At 41.1% G+C, this 25445-nt stretch overlaps 1 protein-coding gene across 3 annotated transcripts in view; it reads left to right on the forward strand.

Annotated features, from left to right (window-relative positions):
* Nucleotides 1-338: 338 nt before the first annotated feature.
* Nucleotides 339-25445, forward strand: part of PPA2 (inorganic pyrophosphatase 2) — a 36714-nt gene continuing 11607 nt past the window's right edge. For 2 of the 3 annotated variants that reach the window (XR_007507762.1, XR_007507763.1), the window contains exons 1-7: nucleotides 339-516; nucleotides 2340-2404; nucleotides 4099-4143; nucleotides 12779-12832; nucleotides 15339-15458; nucleotides 17889-17975; nucleotides 19274-19400. Coding sequence is in view for 1 of the 3 variants with exons in the window: in XM_049814796.1 (XP_049670753.1) it covers nucleotides 378-516; nucleotides 2340-2404; nucleotides 4099-4143; nucleotides 12779-12832; nucleotides 15339-15458; nucleotides 17889-17975; nucleotides 19274-19400 (637 nt within the window). In the remaining 2 variants the exon portion in view is untranslated. The remainder of the gene's footprint in view (nucleotides 517-2339; nucleotides 2405-4098; nucleotides 4144-12778; nucleotides 12833-15338; nucleotides 15459-17888; nucleotides 17976-19273; nucleotides 19401-25445) is intronic. The other variant, XM_049814796.1, reaches the window with a different exon arrangement.

Genomic DNA, 25445 nt, shown 5'->3' on the forward strand with positions numbered 1-25445 from the left:
CGGGGGCCCGCAGAGCACACGGGGCAGCGCCCTTAGGAAAAAACCTCCTCCACGCAGCTGCCCTTTCAACGCAGCTGCCCTTTCAACGCAGCCTGTGCCGCCATTTCGGGCCTCTGGGGGCTAACGGTCGTGCCCTCCCTCAGGTGGCAGCCGCGGCCGGGCGCGAGGCGGCGGCTCTCCCTCCTCGCCGGTGAGGCGGGAGGGGGATAAGGAGCAGCCCCCACTCACCCACCCCCGGCGCCCGCCACCACCCTTCGCCGCTGTGCGAGGTTTCCCGGTGGGGGCAGGCGGGGCTAGGGGAGGGAGGGGGGAGACCGGCGCGGCGTAGCGCAGGCCCGGCGACCGCAGGAAGGGGAGGGAAGGCGGCCGCCGCCATTATGCGTGCGCCGCCGGGGCTGGCGCGGCTGCTGGCGGCGGCGCGGGGGTGGCCGCCGCGGCGCTGCCTCGGCGCCATGGCCCGCTACGGCACGGAGCAGCGGGGGCGGCCTAACTCTCCCGATTACCGCCTCTACTTTAGTAAGTAGTAGCCCCCGGGCTTGATAAAACCCCTTCCTTCCCCGCTTCGCGGGGTCTACGGTGGGGAGAGGCGGCGGCTCCCCGCTCCCGCCGAGGCCTCTCGGGCTGTCTGAGGTGTCGCCCCTGAGCCCCCACCCCCCTCCGAGGGGGTGCGGGGTGTGTGTATGTAGGTTTTTTGTGGAGAGTGAGGGGGCTTCTTGGCAGATCCACTTCTGGAGGGGATGCTGGGCCTGCTCGGTCCAAGGGGCTGGTGTGCGCCGCCCAGCCGTCGCCTTCCCCAGCCCGCGAAGGCCGCTGGAGGGGGGAAGAAGAGGTGCTGGGGGGGGGAGAAGAGGTGCTGGGGGGGGGCCGAGGGTGAAGCGCTGCCTGGTGCGGTGTTGTGGCAGCCTGGGCGCAAAGGCCACGGGGCGCTCTGGGAGCCCAAGGACAGCCTTGGCCGTGGGAGCCTTGTTTCACCTTATTTCTGCGGTATGACAGCCCAGTGGGAGCACGGCTTGTCCCCCGTGAGCAGGCCAGCCCTCCCTCCAGAAACGTCACGGTGAGGGGAGGGTGGCATCCAAAACATGGGGCTCCAGCCCCGAGGGGCCTGTGGGGCCAGCAAGTGGTACCGGGAGGGCATGGGCAGTGCTCCAGAGGGCTTCTCAAAACCCAGTGCGAGCTGGTGGTGTGCAGGCTCGGTATTATGCATTTTAGTAACGGTGTTCTCTGTTTGTATGCCACTTCTCTAGCAGTGGTCTTGTACGGTTGTGGTCCGTTGACTTACAAGCAGTTAATTCTGACGTCCGCTGGTGTGCGAGATGCAGAGGCGTTGGCAGTGCCCTGCCAGAGCTGCCTTGTGCTCAGTTCCCTGGGGGCTGCCAGTGCAGGAGCTCATCTAGAGAAGGTCACTGTAGTTAGTGGGAATAAGCAGCCTACCACTAAACTTTGTTTTATTTGGGAGGAGCATCCTGGAGGCTTCCAGGAGTTGCAAAACCAACTACTATTTACTTCTCTTTGCTGGGGTGGTCAAAGTACAGTCCAAAGCTAAATGAAGTCCCTTGTCTGCTTTTCCCTTTTCTGTGAATAGGGATGCTAGCAGAGGAGAAATTCCTTGGGATTTGTGTTAGCACCTTATATTGTTGATGTTTCTGTTTTGATGCAGTACTTGGGCTTTTAGTATGTTGAAAAATTTCTTAGTAGTTTGAAAAACTTAAGTAGCCCCTCGAGTGAATTTTGTTCCTTTCTGCAGTGGGAGCACAGCTGAGATGCAGATTGGGCCCCCATTAAGTTATGTCAATTTCTGCTGGTTTTGAGCCTTGGTGTTTCATGTCTAGGGCCTGAGCAATTATCCCATCCATCCCTCACTCATTCTTTTGGTCAAACTTTGGCCTACTATGTTGGGATTTTCTCTTTGTGGTCGTGAAACTCAGTTTATTAGAAATACAGTGAAATCACAGAGGCAGCATTGCTAAAAACCTGGATGAATTCACTGATCACTCGTGGAGATGAGGTTCTCTTGGTATTTTTTTCTGTGTTAATGGTTGTGTATTGCTGGGGAGGAGGATAAAAGAGAATGAAAGGATCTTCTCATCTTTACATAGCTTCTATTGCCAGGTAGTCAGAAGAGAAGGGTCAAATTGAATACCAAAGCAATAATTTTGATTCTGATGAATCCTTGTCAAACAATCAAATTCCTTGTGCCGCGCATAGGTTATTTTTTAGCCCTTGGAATTAAGAAGTTTAACTGATGTGTAATTGTGGCATATCATACGTTTCTGTAATGTGTAATAGCAATACCAACATCTTTAGATTTGTAATGCTACCTTGTTTTGTTTTGTTTTCAGAGAATGCAGATGGTAAATATATTTCCCCATTTCATGACATTCCACTGTTTGCTGGATCTAAAGAGGTATGTATTTATGCCTTTAAACACAACTAATTTCAAGTTGATAACAGTTTTGGTGTTCTTTAGGTAAAAATAGAGTTTTTAAAAGTTGTTTTTTTTTTTTTAAGCAATTAACAGACAAATGTATAGCATCAGAAAGGACCACTTTAACCCAGGCTGATTTCTTATATAATACAGGCACAATAACTCCACCAAATTTTCTGTGCTGAGTTCAGTAACTTGCAGTGAAACATAATGATTACTGTGTAGACAAGCCTAGGTGTCTCTTTAAGTCTCCAGGTGATTGAGGGTGGGAGGAGCCACTGTATCTTGTGTTAATTCTTCTCTGTGTTTAAGGTTTGTGTGCTTGAATTCATTTTCTACTATTACGCTTCTTAAATTGGCATTTTTCTACATCTGCAATTGAAAGTGTACATTTCCTTGCAGTAGGAGATGTACAGCACATGCTTATGTAACTTATGGTGTATTTCTTTAATTCCCAAAAGGAGCATTATAATTGGAAGCCAACAATAATGCCCATGAGAGAAGTGGTAATCGCACCTTTGGAGAATTACAAGGCGTGAGGTGCAGCTGAGCACTTTCACGTCTTGTTAGCCACACTCCCTGGAGTTTCATTATAGCAATAATGAAACGCCTGTTTTATGTGTCACCGGTGGGAACTGCCAGTCTTTGGTTTAGACTTAGGTTTGCTTATTATGGTATGCTTGTTACACAAACAGGTTGGGAGGGTTTCGGCCATTTTTTTTGATTTGTTGCTGGGTCTCTATGGATGATATGAATGGTGAGAAAGGTCAGCAGTTGTAACATGTTCAAATTGAGACTTTTGAACTAATGAACCAATCTCTTGAATTATTTAAACGGAGAGATTAAAAATATGCATGAAACCTTTTTGATCAGCAGACCCTAAGCTTGCTAGTCAATGGAAGAGGTAAGTCTCATTCAGAGAGTCATTACTAAGATGTTCTGGTCAGTGGGTGCTATTGCTGGAAGAGCAATGGGCATTTTCATCACATGTTCCCTGGGGGCCTTGCTGTCCCTGCATCTAGAGTTTAAGGTTTGGAGGGTTGGATTATAGTCTGTGATTTTTCTGTAGAATAAATTATAGTATAGCGATGTCTGATGGTTGTGGAGAGGCTTTCATTTTGGTGTGTGAGCAAGGAAAGAGCATTCCACAGGATATAGGGGCCTGAGGGGGTAGCAAGAAAGGGAGTCACTGTTAAGATCTCTGTTAATTTTGCTTTCTTTGCAAGAGGAGGATTTCAGGAGTTGTACGTTGTATTCTTCTCCTCCCCTGCTCTAAGCTTTGTGGACTTTATTTTATGACGGATAACCCCAGCCTTATTTTCCATACTAGTTTTGCTTGTTTATTTTGTTTTTTATCTTTTTCAACTGAACAGAAGGTTGACTGTGTTATTAATCAGTTGAGGACAGGCCTAAATTGTTGCTTAAATTTTTCAGTGGCTGGGAGAAAGTGGATGTGTCCTTGTACATTTTTATCTTCCTCTGTTAACATCTCTAAGGTTATAACTTCACAATGAATCACAACTGAGTACTTCTAAAAGTTGTAGTTTAGGCCTTTATGCTCACAAAGGGATGTTCCAATTGCATTGAAAACTGCTGTTGTCTGTATTTATGTGAATATAGTATTGCTCTCTAATGTTCTTTGCACACTTCTTTACTTCACTCTTTCCCTATAGGATAAAGAGATTCCTGCAAAGAGGTCAAAGACTACTGGAACTGAGGTACTGCTAAGTTTTTCATTTTGTTTTTAACTATTCCCTCTATTTCCTTTCCCACATCACTTTGCTATTCTGCAAAGTGAACTTGCTCTCACTGAATAGAGTTGACATATCTTCAAATGCAAGTCTTCTAGGAGGAGAAGGCTTAAAGCGATTTAATGATCTCCTCTTTGAATGGGCCAGAAATGTCAGCATTCTCTTATTCATCAAGATGTTCTCAAAGGCAAACACTTTTATACCACTCTTTGAAAGGTTCGTTATGACTATTGCAGCATAGATATGGTATCTTTTCTGCTATTGCATTCTGAAACATTTGTGATAAAACCTCTGTTAATGAAATATTCATTATGCTCTCACTGTGGGTAATCTTTGATATATATACAAAACTTCAGAAATCCTAAGTATGTTAGAGCATAAATTAGACTTAGTATCTGCTTTTTAGCACTGAGGATATGTGGTTTTCTGTACTCATCTGGGAAGCCCAAAGAGAAATCAGTTGCATCTACTGATGGTTCAGCATTAACCAGCACAGAAATTAAGCCTAACGGAAGCCCCCAAAAACACAGAAGGTCTGCTCAGGCTTTTTATGTGAAACAAGATTTGTTTATGCAAATGTCTTTTCCAAAATACAGCATTTTTTGCAGTGCTTTCCCTGTCATAGGAGTACCTAAAACTTAGTAGAAGGGGGGAGGGGGGGGAAGGAAACAAACTATGCTTTAAGGCCATGATGTGTGGGGGCGTGTATGTGTCCCAGCCTTTATCTTCTCATCTCTGTTTGGCCAGTCATATTGCAAAACTGTAACTACCCATCTGATGTGAAAGAACTGTCCTAACTGTCTGGGTTCTCATAGTTTTGCAACTAGTCTGTGGTACACTGGTTCTTCTGCTGTACAACGGTCCCCACGCAATCCTGCATTATGTATTTCCGCTCCCTTTGCCCTGTGATTCATTCAAGCTACAATGCCTAGGTAATGCTTTTTAGATTTCCTGTTGCTTGATGCCCATTTAAGTACTATTTAGTAGATGTAGAATCATGCCTGAGAGATGAACTCTTGAGGAGAAAGAGTATGTGCCAGTAGCCTTTCTCAAAAATCATTGTCTTTCAACATGAATTCTTACTTGACTTCCAGCAAGAGCAGTAATTATTCTGTTTCTTACCTGCTTATGAATACTGTGAAAATACCAGCTGGTTGCAAAGGTGCAAAGCTTGTTTATGCAGTGTCTAAAACTGTTCTGCATTTGTCTGCGTAGCGGGAAGCATGATAGTTTGTTGAAAACCACGTTTGTAGTACTGTTTTTTCTGATGTCTGGATCAGCCTATGGAGCAGGGGGGAAAAATGCCAGTGAGGTTGCGCAGCTCTTGCTTTCTGGGCCAGTGTCGCCAGCTCCAGAGCTGCTTCACATAACTCCTGCTGTGAGAGCACTCTGGACTGTGGTTTAATAGAACTACAGAAAATGAGCAAAGGCAAATGTACATTGCAGTCTTTGTGGGCTTCTGATGCAAGTAAGCAAGCAAATGTGCAGGCTAGAGGCTTTCCAAACATGCTTGGTCTTTACTTAGATGTTGAAATGTGAGAATGCAAATCATTTAGAAAACCCTTTCTCATCATCATCTTTGGGGGTTGGGGATAAGAGAGAATATAGAGGATCTTTGTCTTCAGGAAAGCAGTTTCTTCTTACACTGGGCTCTTCAGCAGCTCTCCTCACCTTGGCTTGGTGAGAAATGCATGCCTTATGCTTGTATGTAGGGAAAGCAGAGCTTAATCAAGGGATAAAGGGAAAATGAGGAGTTTAATGCCATGTACTGACTTCTGAAGACCTTTGAAGCGCTGTACTCCTTACTCTTGTCTAGGGGTGCAAAGGCTGCTATTGGTACCTGGTGTTCAGTTGATCCTTGCACTGAATTTGTCCAGGATTCAAAGGTGACTGTTTCTTTTGCCCTGGAAACACGGTGGCATCTTTAAAACTTGTGCTTTTAGTGTGGCAGTTATTTGTTACTCTCGACAAGGGCAAGCCCTTTTAAGAGTGTGTGTTAAATTATGCTGAACTGGTGTTGATCAGATGGCAGTTCGGCTGTGGAAAATGAAGATAATTCTGCATGAGTCTCTTCAGTCTAATCTACTTTAAATTGTTCTTGGCATTCCTGATGCCAAAAAAGACAGTCTCAAAATAGAGGAGTTTCAGCTTTCAACATTCATGGGATAGGGGGAATGCACATAGTACAAGTCTCTTAGCTGTTTTGCAGTCTCGGCTTGTAGTTGTAAGGGAAATGCTGTGGTGTTTCTGTATGAACTGTTCTCAGCAGTGCAGCCATTTTTTTTTAACATTTTAGACCTTCCCAAATCTCAGTTAAATTTAGCTTTGCAGCCACTGTTGACAGCTAATCTTTTTGCTTTCACAGATGTTTTTTGGCTCTTTGAAGACTAGAGAGAAGTTATCTTGAGGGAGAAACTATGCTGAAAGTAATCATATTCAGCTTCAGTCTCAAAATTATTGCCAGCTTGCTATCTGAACCTCTGCTTTGTCTTAAGCATTGCAAGCACTTGGAATTTACTCCTGCCCAAGTAAATCTCTGTGGAAGGTATCAAAAGTTTCACATCTCTTGTCTGGAAGAGTGGGTGTTCCCACTGTGGTTACAGTCAAAACTGTCAGAGCCTGATTGTTGAATATGGTCTTCCATGTCTAGCAGGAAGAATGTTTGAAGAGGTCACTGTTTTCTTTTCAAGACAAATGTGACATGTTGCTTCCTTGCTGTAGTGAAAGGGTTTCTAATCTAGTAGTCATTGTATGTCTTTGGTAAAGTATTCACATGTCGTGTCATTCAGAGGACTCGGGTGTTCTTGAATACAAAGTTTTATATAAAATGTTGGCCTTGGTAAGGAATCTGTCCAAGCATGTAGAGATTGTAGCCCTCTAACTTGCAGACACCCATAAGAGCATTTGGGAAAAAAACCCCAAAAACCAAAACCAAAGAAAGAAACAAGACAGCTTTTGTTTTGTTGCATCCTGTGGGTTGCACAGTGCTGGAATGCCCTTGTGGACTTCAGTTGAATTGCTTCTGTCAGGCAAAAACTTCTGATAAATGAACTAGTCAGGCGACATATAAGGGGTCATCAGAGTGGTCATGCAGTCTGAATAGGTTCTCTGATAGAAGGCCTCACGCTTGGAACAGTATTCAAAACTGGTGTCAGAGTTGTCTTATGATAAAGTCGGTACGTTTCATAAGAAAGGAAAAGCTGTCATCATTTTCAGTGCAGTACAGGTGCAAACTTTGTACTGATTTTGTATTCTGTCTTAACTATAGCCTCTGTAACCTTCTTTGGTCACGTTAGACATTTTTTTGGTATATGTAACCTGGGCTGTAGTGTGTCCATTATGTGTGTTCAGGGACTTGTGTGTTCCAAATTTTAGATTATCAGCGAAGCCTTCATCCTGATGCTTGAACTTGCCCAGACTTTTTCTGTGGATGTGTCCACACAGCCTTGCTTTGTGTTCTTATAGATTAACAAATACTGAGAATAGAAGTAATCTTTACTCAGTGGTCCAGTTAAAATCTACTGGAGTAGAGTTGGTTTACTGAGAAAGTTGCATCAGTGATTTGATCAAGCTTAACTTCAAATTGATGGTTCCTTAAACTTGAGAAAGTCAGTGTTTCATTTTCATTCATGTCATGGTTGTACACTGACTAGTTTTGCAGGTGAATGTGTCCAGTAACTAGTTTATCAGAGAATATGCCTGACACCACTTGTGGGATACCTGTGGGTAAAAACTTAGGTAGTGTTCGTGATTCCCTTTTCACTATAACCTGAGGGAGGTACACTATGAAGAGGCTGCAGGCACTTTGTATTTATGCTGGGCACTGCATTCCTTTTTTGCTGTGTGGCGTGTTAATTTATATTGGAAAAGTTCCATTGACTTCTCATTTAGATACAGTATATTTGCTCCAGATGTTGCTGGCATCTGGTTTGTTGTTTTCATTGGCAAATACCTTGTAGCAAGCGTTACATTGGGAATGCTTATAACATGAGCGCTTGTTTTATAAGCAAGCCCCTCTCCATTTATTTCTGGGTGTATTTCATGACAGTCCTTATTTTCCTTCTCCTTTTTTTCCTTTATTTTTCTTTTTTTCCTTTTAAACATCATCCTTTGTTCACACCGCTGCTAGACTGCAGCTCATCTTTTTCATTCTCATTAGTCCTCAGGTGCATGCTACCATGTTCAGTTCATGGCTGATGAGAATCCCTGCAAGATTGCAAATGAGCAGACAGAAAAGAAATGGAAATGATAGCTGCTTTTTCTTCTCTCTGTCTTGTGAGCTCAGAGATTCTCGGTGCGGAAGGGTCAGCAGCCCCCAAATGTTGCCCTCTAATGCTTTCAGATTTTTTCTTTTAAGGACTCTTACTATAAAAACAACTCAAGTAACTGTAAGCTTTAGCACATCTCTTCTCCCTGTCATGCAAGGGTGATGGTGAATGGCAGTCAGGCCTTAAAAAGTGGTGATGTTTGTCATTTTATGAAATTATACTGAATTTCTGTTCCTCTGTCTCTCTTGTTTTGTCACTTCCGTCATTCTGCATAGGTTGCTCCACTTCTGCTTCAAATTAGCTGAACCTTCAGAGTTTAACGTTAAGTCTTGCAGCCCTTGGGCAGAATCATACCTATTCAGAACCTTCCCCTTAAGTGCACCAGCTAAGGAACTTGGGAAGGCTGGGAAAGGAAACAGTTGAACAGGAAAGGGAAAGTTAGGTAATGAAGAATTGTTTCTGAAAAGGGTGTATGGGAGTCCAGAAGGGCAGGTTGTAAAAATAGTGCCAGAAATGTGCTTAATTTTTTTTTCTTCCTGTGATATTGAGGTTTGTAATAACAAACCCTGATCAAAATGCATTATCTTCTATAAGAATCTGTACAGCCAGAGCTAGCAGTTATTTTTGGCCATCAGTCTTAGTGGAGAGAACGCTGACTCACAGTTTTCCTGGGTACAACAGTCTGTATTTCCTTGCTTTTCTCAACCCTTGCTGTATGAATATGTTGAAGTAGATTTGTGTGCCTTTTTATCTTTCTGTGTTTTTCTTATTTCAAAAACCAAAACCTGTTCCTGTTCTCTGTGTAAAAGACCTTTTTGCTTGTCTCGGCAAAACCGGTATCACGATACATTAGAAATTATGCTCGACTGAAATGGAATGCAGTAAGTTGCCAAGCAGGGTTAAAGAAAACACCCCAATAAAGCAAACACTTATTTACATCCTGTGTGAGTTCCCATGTAATGTACTTAGCATGTAGTTCTTGGGAAATAAAGGCTATCATTTAGACATACTGGTTATTCCTTCTGATGTAATTTTCTGCTGATTTTCGTATTCGGTTTTAGGAATTAGGAAATGCAATTTTGACTTCTGTGAGCAAATGGATTCCTCCCTCTGCCCCCCTTCAAGGTATAATAGACCATAACTACAAATGTCTATCTTTTGTTCACATTAACCCAAAGTCAAACAAGCTATGTAATACGCTGTGTTGAAATTCTCTCTGGGCTCTGTCAGGTCACTTCTCCTAGCAGATGGGTTCTGTCCCTTTTTCTGAATCTAGGAAACTGTTTCCTCCTCTTTCCTTGCGTGCTCCAGGAGACTCCTTCTGAAGAAACTGTCAGCCAGCAGAGTTGGCATGAGGCTAGCCTGTAGGAACTACTCCATCTGGCCTGTTGTACAGTCTGCTGTCATGAAGTGGAGTCCCTTCTACATTAGGCGCTTGCAGAGTTGGATTAAATCTAGACAGCAGCAAGCAGCATCTCATAAGCAGACCAGTTGACTGCTGTCATACTAAGGCTGTTAAATGGTAAACTTTCCAAAGCAATAGTTTTCATTTCATGAGAGATCTTTTTTCTTTTTCTTTCACTGGGAAGGTGAGTCAAATGGGCTGTTGAAACAATCTTCACCGTTGCTTGAGGGGGCAGAAGTGCTCACTTGGGGGTTTGGTGAGGTGGAATTTTTTGTTTCACTGATTTAAAATCAAGATAAAAATATCAATTACCAGATGCATTCACCATCCAAAACTAACCACTGAATGGCGCATGCAGATGGTAATCTGTGAAGACAGGTGGTGTCTGACACTTGCATTTCTGTTTGCAGCTGAGGCAGGGATGGTTTTGCAGCAAGGGATGGGGGAGAACATTCAAGCGGTCACAAGGAATAGGTGCTTGGTCTGGGAACATAAGAGCGATGGAAAAATTCCCGGGTGATATTTAGGCAAGGAGGGAAATGAGATGGGAGAGAGGAGGGAAAAAAAACCCAGAGGAGTATGCTTCTTGCTCTCTTTCTATCGAACTATCTAGTATGTGCTATCCTTTCCACACCAGTGAATCCTGTCTCATCACTGTGAAAATGTGATTGCCCTATAAATAAAAGGTTTTATTTTTAAATGTAAGCACTGCATGAAGTTATTGATCTCTTGTAAATGCTTGTGGCAGCTTTGCATTAGAGAGAGTACTTTCAGGGATTCTTTTGCATACAAATTAATCTGTCAGGCTGTCATATTTAACACTCATGACAAGTCACATTTGACCGATACCACAGGTTGTAGAGGCGTGGTCTTAGAGCTGAGTTAAATCCAAGTGATTTTTTTTTGGTTTTTTGAGACCAGCATTGTATTCATTTCAGTGCAGTTGTTGTCCAGCCCTGAGAGTTGTTTTGGTGAAGACCTGGAATAACTCTTGACCAATTAAAGCTCAAACCAATATTTACAGGCTGCTGAAGCCATTGTGTTAGACATGGTCAGGAAAATGTACAGTGGCATCTAAACAACAAAAATACAGGATTGTGGTGGAGGGGTAGACATTGTGTATAATTCCAAGAGTAGTTTGTAGGTTTTCTGCCTGTAGCTACCAGTCAGAACAATTCTTTGACCTGCTTGGCAGTTCCCTAAGAGTTTCTTGTCAGCACTGGCTTTCATGCTGTGCATTTCTTTTTTCCAAGTGTTCCCAGATGGATGTGCAGACTTTATTTGGCTCTTTTCCAACCCTTCTCTTACCTGCTGCTGCATGTATGTTGCTTTGTTCTGTCTGCTTCCTTAGTGTTGACATCTTTTTGAGCTCTCTTTCTGTTTACTTCTCTGTTTCAACCGTTCTTACATACATAAGGTGTACCTTATGGAACTGATCTGAAGCACCTTTCTCTTTTTGGTTTTTTTTTTTTTTTTTTTTTCTTGTTTTATTTGGTTATGACCTGATCAGGAAAAGTGATTCCATCTGACATGCCACTGATTGCGATATTGGCACAGTACTTATGGATGGCAAATTTAATTTAAATTTACTGGGAATTTGCTGTCAGGATTTTGTATGGCTTGTGATATCTCATGGGAGAATTGCTGAGTGACAGCTGGGTTTATCCTTTGCTTTCTTGCTTTCCATGTTCCAGGTTTGTTTGGGAGGAGAAGAGCATAGAACCTTTGGAATTACTTTAATCAGGCTGTGGCATTGACCCTGGTAATGGTATTTGTTTGTTGCGGCTGCAGGATAGAAGGAGCAAAAATACAAATAGTTAAGAGTCCACTGGAGCCTTAACTGCAGTGTAGTTAAAGAGTTAGTGTAAGTCTTCAGTTGGTTTAACTTTATATTATTTTTTTTTCCTACTAATTTCTGCAAAAACATATTTTGTCCTTCCTGAACTGTTGTAATTTTTTAATACCAATGCAAGTTTTCTTTGGCTATGAAGAGACGTCCCAAGCAATGTGATATTTGGGGGTTATTTTAGTAATCTAGGAGAAAATAGGTTGTAGATATTGCTGGGTAGTTTGGTCTAGTTACCCATTTCAATTAATGCTCTGCTCCTTGGTGGTGCTTAACTCTGACAGCTTCAGAAGAAGAGGCCTTATGGCAGTTACACAGCTTTTTTTTATCTTTGGAAAATGTCACTTTAACCTCCTCAGTAAAAAGGGCATAGATTACTTATTTTTCTTCTAAAGGCATGAAAGTTTACATGTTTTAGGTTTATTCCCCCTACACCCCCCTTCTTAAAACAACTTTCACTTTGTTTCTATTAGGAAGAAGGCTAATGCAAACATGAGGTGTCTGTGTCCATGTCCTTCCTCTGCCATCACTTTTTGGATTCATTTTGCCTCACTTCAACCAGATTTGACTGAGAATCAGAAATGTCAATGGTTGTTGAATTTGTGTGGATTTTAAAAAAAAATGAATGAGGCAAAAGAGGAGGGCCTGAAGAAATAAATCCTCAGGGGGGGAAAACCCAAAACATTGTCCTTTCCATTGCTTGAGGGAAGCTAACTCTGTCCTATAGAAACATCCAGTCCTCTTTGACTAGTAGTCTGAACCACTGCCTTGTGGCAAACCATTCCATGGACTTCCTGAACATTTTGTGAAGAATAATATGGATAACGGCAATAAAAAACATCATGTGGATTTCCACTACTTGTAGCTGTTTGTATTCTCAAAGAGGTGGGGTGTGGAAAGGATGAACCAAGGAGGTTGAATATCATTGTGTGGAACTAAACAAATTGTACATAACATAAAAGCAGCTGGAACAGAGAGATGTGATAAATGTTGCTGCTGAATACAGAGAATAGAATTTGTCTTATTGTAAAATACTAATAAAGTGAATTTTATTTTCAGTTCTGCCATTGTTTTTTGTTTTAGGTCCTGTTTAATATGATTGTAGAAGTGCCTCGTTGGACAAATGCAAAAATGGAGGTAATTAAGAAAAATACCTTGATTATATAGCTATTTATGAAAGTTATGACAGTGCAGTGTCTTCCAATAGTCAGAGTTTAATCAGAGTGTGGATTACTCTTTACACATAAAATTTTCTCTGTTAAAAAATTAATTTGAAGTTGCATGTTCAGACACTTTCCTTGTGATTATAAAAAGTGTTGAAGTTCTAATTTTGTTTCCCTTCTATGGGTGAGTACTGCATCTTGACAGTCCTCTGACTGCAGAGTGCAGGATACCTGCAATAGCGTCCTAGAGTAATGGCTTGCAGGACATTGTCCAATATTTAGTCTTACTCCTGCTTGCTCATAGAGCATTTCACTCAGAGGATTTAATTCCTTTCATTTCTGCTCTATAGTATGCTAGGCCAGATCCTGACAAATGGAGCTGCAAATGAAAAAGCTTTTCCTTGTGACAAAAAAAAATACTTGGGTACCTCACTGATTGAAAGTATCTACTACTGTAGGGAGACATTTTAAAAGTAGAGCCTAGTGGGTTGTTCCTCTGCAGTTACAATATAGAAGCTGAGTAATGCTTCATCTGTAGTGTTTGTGAAACAACAGATCTCACCAGGATATGTCCTGTCTTCCTGAACATTTTTAGGTATGCTTCCTGGATGCTTTTAGAGATGTTGGTGGTTGAGCTGTTAACAATTTTGATTATTTAAAATAACACCAAAGAACCTTCTCAGCCTGTTATTTCAGAATTCTGTTTTCTCCTTTCCCTGATGCTGGAAAATCACTTGAACGGTGTTTACCACCACAGTTGTAAGCAGGATTACCTTGGATATTTACCTTGTATTTTAAGATGATGATTTATTGTGGAAGCTGAGTTCTCTTTTGCAGAGTTTCCCTTTGACAATGCTATTTGAACTTTTTGTGTAAAGCTCAGGTTGCTCTCCCTCCCTCTTCTTTGCACATTATGTCAAGGGTATAAAACTTTGCTGTCCTGTTAGGTTCAGAAATTGGTGGGTTTAGACTTTTTCTGGCTTGATAGAGGAGACCAGATGTAGTTCTCTAATCTGAACTCTTAATGTATTTGAAATTTCCCGCGTTAATCGTTAAGGCAGTTGTCTTGCCTTGCCATTGTGTCCTGGCAGTCCTTCAGTCCAGATTGTGGTAAGGTGCTCATACCAGGTCTTGTCTGCATCTCTGTGCTGAGATTCCCTCGCATGGAATGGAGACTGTATGAAATTAAACCTTGCCTTAGGATGAATGTTTCCCACTGTTACATCGCCAGTGCCAGATCTCCTGCTCATCAGTTTGTTGTACTTCTGTTGTTCTTCCCTTGATTTTACTGAAGGTGCTTTTCATGAGACTTTTGTCTGCTGTTGTCAGTTACTCCTCTTTGTCGTTTACATCAAGAAAAAGCATTGTTGAGCTCCACTTCTGTCAAAGTCTCAGTTGGCATATTCGAGGTCTTCACTGTTAAGTTATGACCAGAAGCAGGTAGAACCAAGTGTGAAACCAGAAATGTGTGAACCTTGATCTCAGCTCTTGGGGAGATTTTACTTGTGGAATCAGTGCATGCTATAGATAGTTTGGTGTGGTTCAAAAAGGTGGAATTCCTTTGGGATGGCTTTGGTGGTGGTGCTTTAGGTAAATTACACGAACGTTATAAAATGAGAATGGACTAAGGGCTGTGTGCTTATGCATACAAACTATGTACTGCCTGAGCCAGTGTAACCACTTGAGCCTGTAACAAATGTGATGCCATACAGGTGAATGTGTGTAAGCCAAGAGCCAAGCTAACATGGATTGGATTGTGGTGTAGAGTGTCAAAAGGATGGTGACAGTGAATGAGTTGATGCGTGGTAGGTAACTCATATGGCAGTGAGTTTGTATTTGAGGTTTTGGGGAGGATGATGACAATAATAAACTATTCAGCTTTAATTAGTTCAGTCCTTCTATGAGTGCTTCTTTCAGAATAAGAATGCCTTCTATGCTAGCTTAATTTGTTCTAAATCTGCGGTAAATTGGCATTTGATGACTATGCAGAACTTGTGCCTACTAAAAAGCATTTGTATGCTGAGGGGTGATGGAGAGAAGGGATGTATGCAATAGGAGAGCAATGAACAGAGGGTGAGAAGGTGAAACATTTCCCCTGTTGCTGTCAAAGCCCCTGTTGTCAGAAGAACTTGTGCCACCATTTGCATGTCTGTTGAACTTGTATTATAAAGTGCAAGAGCTTCTAACTTAAGTTCCTTTCAGTATTTATGTTTGACCATGACAGTCTCCTTTATAAATTTATGACTTTCTCTTCTAGATTAATTTTTTTTTGCATACTCCACAACATTATTTAAAACCTTAATAAGCTGCTTTTTGAACATGACCCTTGAGATTTAGAGTGAGGCCATCATAATTTTAATACTTCTCAAACCACAAGCACATGCTCCCAGATGGATCTTTCTAACTGGTTGGGTACAGAATGAATTGCTTTCCATTTTACCATTCTCTCTCTCTCTCTGTGTCTTTCATGATCTGCCGAGATTGCCACTGAGGAGCCGTTGAATCCCATTAAACAAGATATAAAGAAAGGCAAGCTTCGATATGTGGCAAATATCTTTCCTCACAAGGGTTATATATGGAATTATGGTGCCCTCCCACAGGTAACATTTTTGTTATAATGGTGAAAGTTTTCTGTCTTCTGTGTAAATTGCCTTGTAAATCTTGGGTACTGCCTGAATGCAAATCAGTTGCAAGAGGGATGTTTCTCTTTGATGCATTTGTAAATTAGGATTTTTTTTATGTTGAGCTTTATAGTGTCCATAAATTTTGATCAGAATTTGGGTGTGGGTGTAAATATGTGCTGTGTTTCAGGAAGGAGTTAAATGGTCAAGAAATCTTGAATCTTTAGTCTCCATCTCTGTACTGCAGTGACAGAATTAAACTGTCATGGCCTGCCATTAAAGAATACTTTGTCAAGTAGCCCTTTTCTGCTTAAACAAGGCATTTCTTAAAAAACTAATTTAAGATTTTAATGTATTGCAGCATAAATTTTAATTGGGATTTCTTAATATCTTTAACAAAGAGGAACACAAGGGCTGCTCTTTTTTAGATTAAACCTCAACTGCCTTAGTTAACTTTTCTCTGAACTGTGAGACTTTACTGATCATGACACATTCAAAACTTCGAGCCTTGAAAAACCCCAACTAATGGCTGAAATTCTCAGTGTAATGAAAAGTTTTAAACTTTTCATTTGGAGGAGGTTTGACCATGGACAGCAGGAGCTAACAGTATTGCTCCTTGTAAAAGTTTTAAACTTTTCATTTCTATGAATAACATGTTGGACTTACATTAGTACTGAAAAACATGATGGAGCTAGAAAAGAGGAATTTTTTTTTTTTCTTTACACTTAACTGCATAAGCAATGAAAGTTTACTCCCGGAAATCTGCTTAGGTATTTGATCCCTGAAGAGGAGATACCAGGCAGGTGCTGGAGTATAGCAATGAAGTTCTTATCCAGTTAGCAGTCTCAGTAGATGAGGTTTCCAAGCAGGTATAGTTGGGAACCCGCAATTCCATTTAATGTTTTGAAATTTGTGTGTGCCTTAGTACAAAGCCAAAATTAAACATTTGAATATTTTCCTGCACAAAGTGCATTATTTTGGAGTGATGATACTTTCCCCAGGAGAAGTGTTCAGCTTGCCTCGCTACCTTGTGAGTCAGAGCGGGCTGGAGATAATTGTCATTTTTATTTTCTGTAATAACTTTAAAATACCAGTTGGATCATTACACCTCCAATTGTTTGAAGACTAGATGATACTCCAGATTCCTGCTAGCAGCTGTAATAAACAAAATCCATTCAGTGTGTCCATTATCACAAGAGGATTTTTCATCAGGATTAGCAGTTGCCAGAAGTTCAACGCTAGTATATGGCTTAGATACATATTTGTGGCTGCTGTTTTATACTGTGGAACAGAGGAAAAAAAAATGACAGTAGGACTACCATTATTGCAGGAGTTGCTGTGCTGTCCAGAGGACAATACCATTCCTAGTGAGCTTTCCTTCTAACCTACAGGTGGAGGGGTGCAGCTGTGCAGGAGAATAATACTGGTATAATGCAGCCTGAAATAAAAAGCACTTCAGAAGAGTATTGGAAAAACAAATTTTAAGTTGAAATCTTTCCTTCATGCCACTTCAGCAATTTTTTTGGTAGTGATTCTGCTACCTAAACACCTGACCATTTGCTTGTCTCAAGAACAAGTTTGAGGTGGAAGTTTGACCATGGACAGCAGGAGCTAACAGTATAGGTCCTTGGAAAAAAAGTTTTGTAACACTTTTTCAACAAAACTTCATTGGACTCAAAATTCTTACCAGAAAAACTTCTCAACTTTAGAATGAGTTACTCATTACTAGCCAGTAAGAGACAAAACAAGTACTGGTCTAGTAATTAAATTACTACAACTTGGCTATGATTCCTTGTTTGTACAGAGCTCAGAGCAGGGATTTGAACTTGCCTCCCGGAGAAGCTTCTTTGGTCTTAAAACTGTTGGCAGTTCTTGGGAATGTACGCATCTCAAAATACTCAGAAGTATTTCATACCTAGATCTAAAAACTTTAAAAAGCTAATTGAGTGCAGACAAACCAATACCTAGGAGCTTGGTTAGCTCAAAGCCTAAATGTTTTTGAAAGCAACTTAGGTTAGTGCCATGGTATTTAAAAAGTATAATAGGAATGTAATTGTAGGATGTCCTAGCTTAATCCCACAACTACTAGTAACCAGAAAAATACATATTCAGGGTCCTCTGATGCCTTAATCACTGCAATTTGATAAAGTGTATCTGAGTCACAGATGCAGTTAATATTTTGTTACTGTGTTCTCAGTAATCCTCGTGTTACTTGTCCTAACTATGAGAATGAGTCACTCAACGTCAGTCCAGTGGCTGTTTGTTTGTTTTTTCTTTTCCCATTAAGCAAGCCTGTTCTCAGAAAGCTGATGTTTTTATTGGTGTTTTTATTAACCCTAGTAATTTAGTGGTTAGATGAATTGTAATTGCAGATCAGCTGGTAACTGATAATTCTCTTTTGTTTGACAGACCTGGGAAGATCCAAACCATACAGATAACATTACAGGATGTTGTGGGGATAATGACCCTATTGATGTTTGTGAAATAGGTTCAAAGGTTTGTCTTCATCAGTGTTAATTTAATTTATTAGGGTTAATTTAATAATTTGGTAACAACTATTGGAAGGGAAGGGCAGATGGAAAACAAGAAAACATGGTAATAGTCTCAGGAGATGACAAAAGTAGGAGTAGAGGATCTGAGGAGGGACTAGGTAAAGAAATGGTGTTTTTTAAGAAGGAGAAAAAAAAGCAGAATTTGCTAAAGTCTCTGTACTGGATAAAAGGGAAGATAAGAGAACACCACGCTGAAGTTCTGTGGCTGGACAGTGAGTTGTGGGTGAAGGAGGAGGGGGTTAAGATTTTTAGGGAAAGAAAAGATTTCTTTCTTTTCCCCCCTGTTAGCAGTAGTGGAGCTAGGAAAAGGTTTCTGAAAGATAAGGAGGTATGGCATTGTCATGCATATAAAATTACAAGGTCAGACCCACAAAGTAGGTAGGTTTGACTTTCCTCATAGGTTCAAACAGAAGTAGATCCCTCTCCTGTAGAGGAGAAGACAGGAACCTATTGCAGGGTTATGAGATACAGAGTGGATGGATGAAAAAGAGGTGCAGCAAACACCGTTAGTAGGTATAGGGGAAGGGTTTGGCTCACTGAAGGAAAATTCTACATATCTGGAGGCAGCAAAGAATGGAGCAGTCCTCTGTGGTATCAAAGATGGGGTTATGAAATGGATGAGTTTGAAAGAGGGGTCTCTTGGGATATTTTTGGTAAGGGGAAATTTAATTGGTGACCTCGGTGAAGGTGGTTTTATTTGAGGAAAGGAACCTAAAGCTGAATTTCAAGGGATCTAGAAAGAGTTGTAAAGGGAACGTTAGCTGATAGGGACAAGGTTCCCAAGAAAATGAAAAAAATGGTTGCGCTGATATTTCTGGGGCAGGGGTGTGTGTTTATATGTGTATACTGGAGTCTAGAGGAAGGAACAGAAAGACACAGATAAAGACCAAGAGTTGAGAAAGCAGAGTGTTAAGATGCAGGAAAGAGTTAAAAGATGAGATACTTTGACTTGCAGTTTGGGGTGAAGATCAAGAAGGTGTGGGGGAAGTAGGGTAGAAAAGGAAAAATTTTCTAGCTTGTTGTCTACTTAAGTAAATACTGACTGGAGAATTGAGGATTGAAGAATAGCAATGGTGGGAGAAAGGCTAATAATGTTAAATAGATGTGTACTGCATTTACAGTTTATCTTGCAATTCTGTTAGCTGCTGGTCAAAAATGTAGTAAAACTATTTTGTTTGTAAGGGAAAAGAGAAATTCTCTGTAGTGTTTTCCAAATCTTTGTAAGGTTATGTTCTGTTTCAGATTCGTTCTTCTGGTGAGATTGTTCAGGTGAAGGTCTTGGGTGTTTTAGCTCTTGTTGATGAAGGAGAGACAGATTGGAAGATAATTGCTATCAGTGTGGATGACCCAGAAGCTCAGAAAATCCATGGCAAGTATTTTTATCTTTCTTAATGCAAGTTTTGTCAGCAGCTTGCACAGTAGAATGGTACCTGAGTTTAGGCCACCCAGGACAAGAAGAGGCAGACAGCAGAAAGGCAAGACTTTTTGTTGTTGTTGTTGTTGTTGTTGTTGTTGTTTAAGTCAGGTGCTTCCTTTAAGAAGGGCATATTTGCTTTCACACTAAGCTTTTGGAAAGGTTCACTTGGATTTTCAAGAGGAGCTGTCATGCAGAAAGTCTCTTGACTTCTGAAACACAACTGCCTTAGAAAGTGACCTCTTAAAATTACAGGCTTATCTGCTGTGTAATAGTGCATATTTACCCACTCGGATTATGTAGCATGCTGCTATTTTCCTTGTTGAATGTGTTTGTTCCTTTTATATTTGCAGGCATTGTGTTGCATTCTGAAAAGGGCTGTACGTTTCCAGTGTTCAGTCACTTGTAACTGGGTTACTTCCAGGGTTTGTTGCCTAGTATGAATGATTAGGTTTCACCTTTTAGCTTGAAAACTTGTAAAGGAAACTGCTAATGCTGCTCACCCTACTTTCAGCCTTGATGATGACTAGCTGTGCAGGGGGAAATATCCTGTCCAGACTTGTCCTCCTTGTGACCATGCTTCTCGTATCCAAATGGAATTCAAGTACTACAGTGTGTCTATGTGAATAGCACAAGGTGTAATTCTGCTTGCAGACTGTTCAATAAGATGATGATACAGATGTATTAAAACTGCAGGAAGTTAGGTTTTTACAGCACAGGTAAAGTGCAGCTTTTCTCTGGATAAATGAAGGTTCACTTCCTCAAATGCAGTGTTGCTGGGAATCGTGAGAATTGAGGAGGTTTGTCTAGAAGTTAGTGATTGTTATGAGATCAAAAACCATATATGCCATCGAGTATGTATGATCAGAGCCTGCCCTTTGTTGGTAGGGAGCACCAACGCAGAGAGTGGCCTTTCTGTAGGAACAGGGCTATCCAGTAGCTTTTTAAGGAATTCTGTTTCTTGGCCATTGAGGCTTTTTCCTGGTTTCTGAATGTAAAGTAAGTATATCACTGGACTGGCCCTTCATTCTCAGTTTTCTTGCAGGTTGCTTTCACGTGGAGAATACTTGGCTTGTGGGGAAAGAAGGGGAGAAGAGGAGATGAGGAAAAGGAAACTCTTGGGTTGATGCTGATTAAAATCATTGGGCAGATGAATTACTACGTAGTGTTTATGACACTAACTACTTTGACAGTTAGAGATTAAGAAGTTCAGCTTAAGGAAATAGTAAGTAATAGTTTGTTGTTAAACGTTAGTATCAATTTAAACCTCTCTATAACGTGTAGTGAAATGTGATGTAAGTGTCAGTAGTTAAAAGACAAGTAATTAGCACTTTTATTTCTCTACACTGTTCTGTTTAACTCTTACCTTTTTTCCTTATCAATTTCTGAGAGAGTTTAATCAGAAAAGTGGGTGAGAGAATGTAAAAGGAGTCTACTAAGTAGGGGCAAAACTGGGACAATTTATGCTATTGGGTTAAGTAGCTCTATTTGAAAGCCCTCTGTTTTGTTTTTTCAGGTAATGACTGATTTGTCAGCTGTGTTACAGCTTTAGTTCGTTTGGGAGGGGAGTAAGAGTTTTAGCCTTTAAAAGGGGGGGCAGGGGCAAACCATCACCTGTAGTTGATTTCTGCATGCATCCTTTCTTATCAGAGAATAGGTGCAAAACCTCAAGAAAGGAACTGTCCTTCTGAGGTTCAGAGAAGTGCAGAAATATTTATCCAGTTTAATATGATTTCCCTTTGGGATTGGAGTTGCAGTCCAGAATTTACAAAAGGAAAGTAAAAGGGGGGGGGAAGCCCCCATCTGCTTTCACAAAACATGACTAGCTTGCAGTGTTGAACAGCAATCCTTCAGTCTCAAAAAACAAACAAATCTGTTGGAGTAGGCAGTACAATATGTCCTTTTATATTTGTTTTTCCCCCTTCCCAAAGTTGTTAATTATTCCAGCATAAAGGGATAGCAGCTACAGATAAAACCGGTATCTCCCTCAATAATTGACATGCTGCTGTGTTACGGTGGTGGCATCCTAGGAAAAGATAAGGCTAAGTGTTGCCTTCTAAGTCTGTCCAGTCCTTTTTTGTTTCATTTGCTAAATATTCCAAATTGGACTGAGAATCATCACATTTGCTTTCAGCTCAGTATGTGCACAGCCCCCAGTGAACATTTGGAAAAGATAATTCCGAGACACCAGAGTGGTGATTACTTGCAAACCCCATCCTGAGCCTGTGCAGTGTGTTAACTCCTCTTGCTGCTTTAAGCACACCCCAGGTACTCTGTATATTCTCCTTCTGGGATTGTGATCGTTCTCATAAGTGCAATTGATTTTTCTGAGACTTCACAGAACTTAAAACTAAGCAGTCCTAACTTCTGAGCAGTTCTCATTGTTTATTCATAGCACTCCACTGTACTGTGTCCTGCAGGCATTTATTGATAAATACTGGTTTAAATTGGAAACCCTGCCTAGAACACTCTCTTTCACACAGAGCAATGAGAAACTCTAGTTTATAGTGACAATACCCAGGAATGATAAGGAATGCTTAGCAGCTATTCAACTGGGAACTGTGTCATTAATGGAAATAGCAGGGGCTTAGTGTCTTTTTGGACTGATTTTTGGAGGTAGTCTGTTTGAAATTATAGCACTTCATACTGGTGGGCAAGGGGACAATCTCATTCCAAATCCAAGCTGTATGTCAGATGATGTGTCATGATATGTCAGGTGTTCGTATGTGAGTTTCTTTTACACTAAAACTGGACATCTTAAGATTAATCTTATTTCAATAAGATCTGTCTGGGGGTACCTGAAAACCACTGTGTTGTCTTTCTGCTTGGGCAGTTGCTAGGCAGATGGCCATTAGTGGACTAGCAAAGCAACTTCAGACCAAGCAAGTCTGGGAAAGGGCCTAAAAGCTCCCCACACACTGAAACACTAAATCTTGGAGGTGTAATAGGCCTGTCTGCTTTTTTTGTTGTTGTTGTTTGCTTGTTTTTTGTAAAAATACTAGCCAGGAGAAGCAGCAAATACTTGCAGTGGAAAGGCTGCTTAACTGCTTATCTCATAATTTGGATTGAATTTATTATATTGGAATTCACATATCTGATGTGCTTTACAAGGTTGGGCTCAGAAATGATGAGTGATATTTTTGTGCCATAATTTGGTCTAAATGTATATGGCATCTTCATGTTGGACAAGAGGTTTTGAAAATCACTGGCAGTTGAAGCAGGAAGTGTGTTTGAAGCAGGTTATGAGAAGTCTGACTTTCAAAAAGTCATCTTACCTTCCCTGAGCAAATGGGACAAATCATGTATGCTGGATGGCATTTTGGAGGTGATTTACCAGCCTGGAATCTTAGCAGCTGTTTTTTGCTCTGGCTCATGGAAAGATGCCTGGATGTATTCAACAGCAGTTGGTGATGTCTACCGGCTTTGTTGCGCTACCCTTCGCTGGCACTGGTACAGTTAACTGTGCTATGTTGCCATGCTTCTTTTCCAATATGCGACTCAAGATTGGCTTTTTGAGTTAAGTGATCAAACCCTAAATGGTAAAAACAAAGCATATCGCATACTTTGTACCATATATTGTTATAGACCCTTGCATGTGAGTGTATTTATACGCAGAGAAGCAGCAGAGGCCCTGAAAACTTTTGTTGTGGATTTGTGTAAGCATTCAATGTAAAGAAATTAATTATCTGTACTGAGGCTCCCCTCCTACCCCCTCACACCATGCTGCACAAAATACACCAAATGCCTTTATATGGAATGTAGCTGCTGCTTCCTGTAAATGTTTATAAGATGTTATTAAAAACATATGTCCTCTCTTCCCACAGACCTTGTTTAGAAGGCTTGCTGCAAGCATGTTGTTTTAGCTTTGCTTGCAAGAAGGAGCATCTGTTGTACTAAAAATGGTAGTTTTGTACAAATGCTTTTGTTGCTCTCTTTTGTAAAGCCAGATAGAATGGGGATCTGCGTTTGCATTGGCTTTCTCACTTGACAGAGAGCTAACAGCAATTGTTTGTGCCAACCTCTAGAGATTTTCCTTATTGAGACTAAACTGCAACCCTTAATGTGATTAGCCATCTCTTTTTAATCCTTGGTGCTTAACTTTGGTGCCCAGAAAAATGGGACCTATGGTTGTATGTAGGCAGTATAAGGAAATTGCCACCAGTGGGTACGTGGTGATAATGTACCTGCAGGAGCCTGACCTTTCTGCTCTGTCACTCCGAGCAGGGCTTGCTTGCAGAGATGAAACCACATTAGGCCTGGTACATGCTTGCTACTCCTGTACTTGCTTGGCCCCTTTTGACACCAGTGTGAGTACATGGCTCTAAGGGAAGGTGAGCACTCAGGGTCAGAAAAAAGTGTCTAACAGTAGCTGCTGCAGAAAGGACATGTAAGTTGGGTTTTGTTTTTTTTTTTTAAATTAGAATATGCAGCTAGCTTTTATAGATATTAGTGCAGTAAATCACTGTACTGTGATCTTTTCTTTTACCTTCCTTGCTTACTTCTCTGTTTTCTGAGTATACTTTTCTCCTTCTCGCCCTGATATCCCAAAGATGCTGTTTGGATTTCAAAGTGAAGGACAAGCTGTCTTTCAAGCTTTCCTGTGGCACCTTTTAATGAACTGAAGAGGTAGTTGTTGAGTGATGCGAGAGCTGCTGTTTTCCTTACATTTTGTGCTATGTGCTGACTCCACAGCAACAGGATCTTTTTTCTTTCCCTTTTTTTTTTTTTGTTGCACCATGCACTTTTTCCTGCTGCTTGCCACCGACTCCTATTATAATAGAGATGTTGTTGTTTGTTTGTTTGTTTTCTTCAACCATTTAAGCTTCATTTGGTGCCTAGTAGCTGTCTTTCATAACAAAAAATAGTGAAGTGAAGCATGGGGATGAAGGAGTGTAACTTGCAAGGAACCAAGGAAATAAAAGCAACCACTCTTCCCCTTCTTAAGTCCTCAAAACCAGAGTATACAGCAGCCAGTACTTTAGGGGCCATATAATGCTGTAGTCTGATTCTGTGTAGTCATTTTACCTAGGCAAGGTATTTTCCAGTAGAGGGAGTGTGGAATTCAGAGAGATGATTCTATCCATGAAGATGGTCATTCCTATCTTAAGGAGGTAATGAAAGCCTGCCCCAAAGCCTATTCTAATATTTGAGTCCTTTAAAGAAATACAAACAAAGCCTATAAATAAGGAGCAACAGGTGGAGAAGGGCCCAAGTGTCAGTAGACAGTAAAGCACTTTTGGTAAACAGCTTTTATAGGAATGGGAGGCAAATAATCAAGTAGGAGGAATGGAAAAGCAGAGTTAGGAGAGAATTTTGCTGGAACAGGAACCAGAAAAAAGGAGCAGCAGTCTGAGAAAGTATGCTTGAATTTAAGTAGTGTCTGAAGATGGAGATCTAGAGTTCATCCACTGCTGGGAGCCAAGAAAATTGCTGCAGCAGCCTGGTTTGCTTTACAGACTTGAGGAGATACTGTGTCTTCAAAAACCAAGTATTAGAAATTGTGAGTTCAAACCTCACAAGAAGAGGAGATGACAAAGGCTCAAGATGGGAGGAGGGATGTTCCCTTGTTTGTAGAGAACAGGATGATACGCTGGGGCCCTGATACTGATTGAATTGGTGCTGCAGTTTTATTAGTGCCCAAATGAAGCATCCTGCCTCCCACCAAGACCCCACCCTTTTATAAATCATTCCTTCTTGGTTGGTCTCACCCACCCCAGGGAAAGGCTTCTTGTACTCTTAAACATGTATTCCAGCTAGAAGACCTGCCTCTAGCACAGCCCTATGTGCCCTTGCTTTTTTCTGGGATTCTGCCAATGAAACTCCCTAATCTTCTGCAGGCAGATGGCCAGCAGCCAAATTCAAAATGTGTTTTACTCCAAGTCCATAAACACATAGCCCTATTAAGTGCATGCAGAAGCAAAAATTTACATAGGGTTCTTCAAAGTTTTATGTTTTATTCTTTGGGTAGTGTGTGATCCATTGGAATTTGGGAGTGGCATC

The sequence above is a fragment of the Accipiter gentilis genome, chromosome 12 (assembly GCF_929443795.1).
Source record: "Accipiter gentilis chromosome 12, bAccGen1.1, whole genome shotgun sequence".
In the NCBI taxonomy this organism is placed as follows: Eukaryota; Metazoa; Chordata; class Aves; order Accipitriformes; family Accipitridae; genus Astur; species Astur gentilis.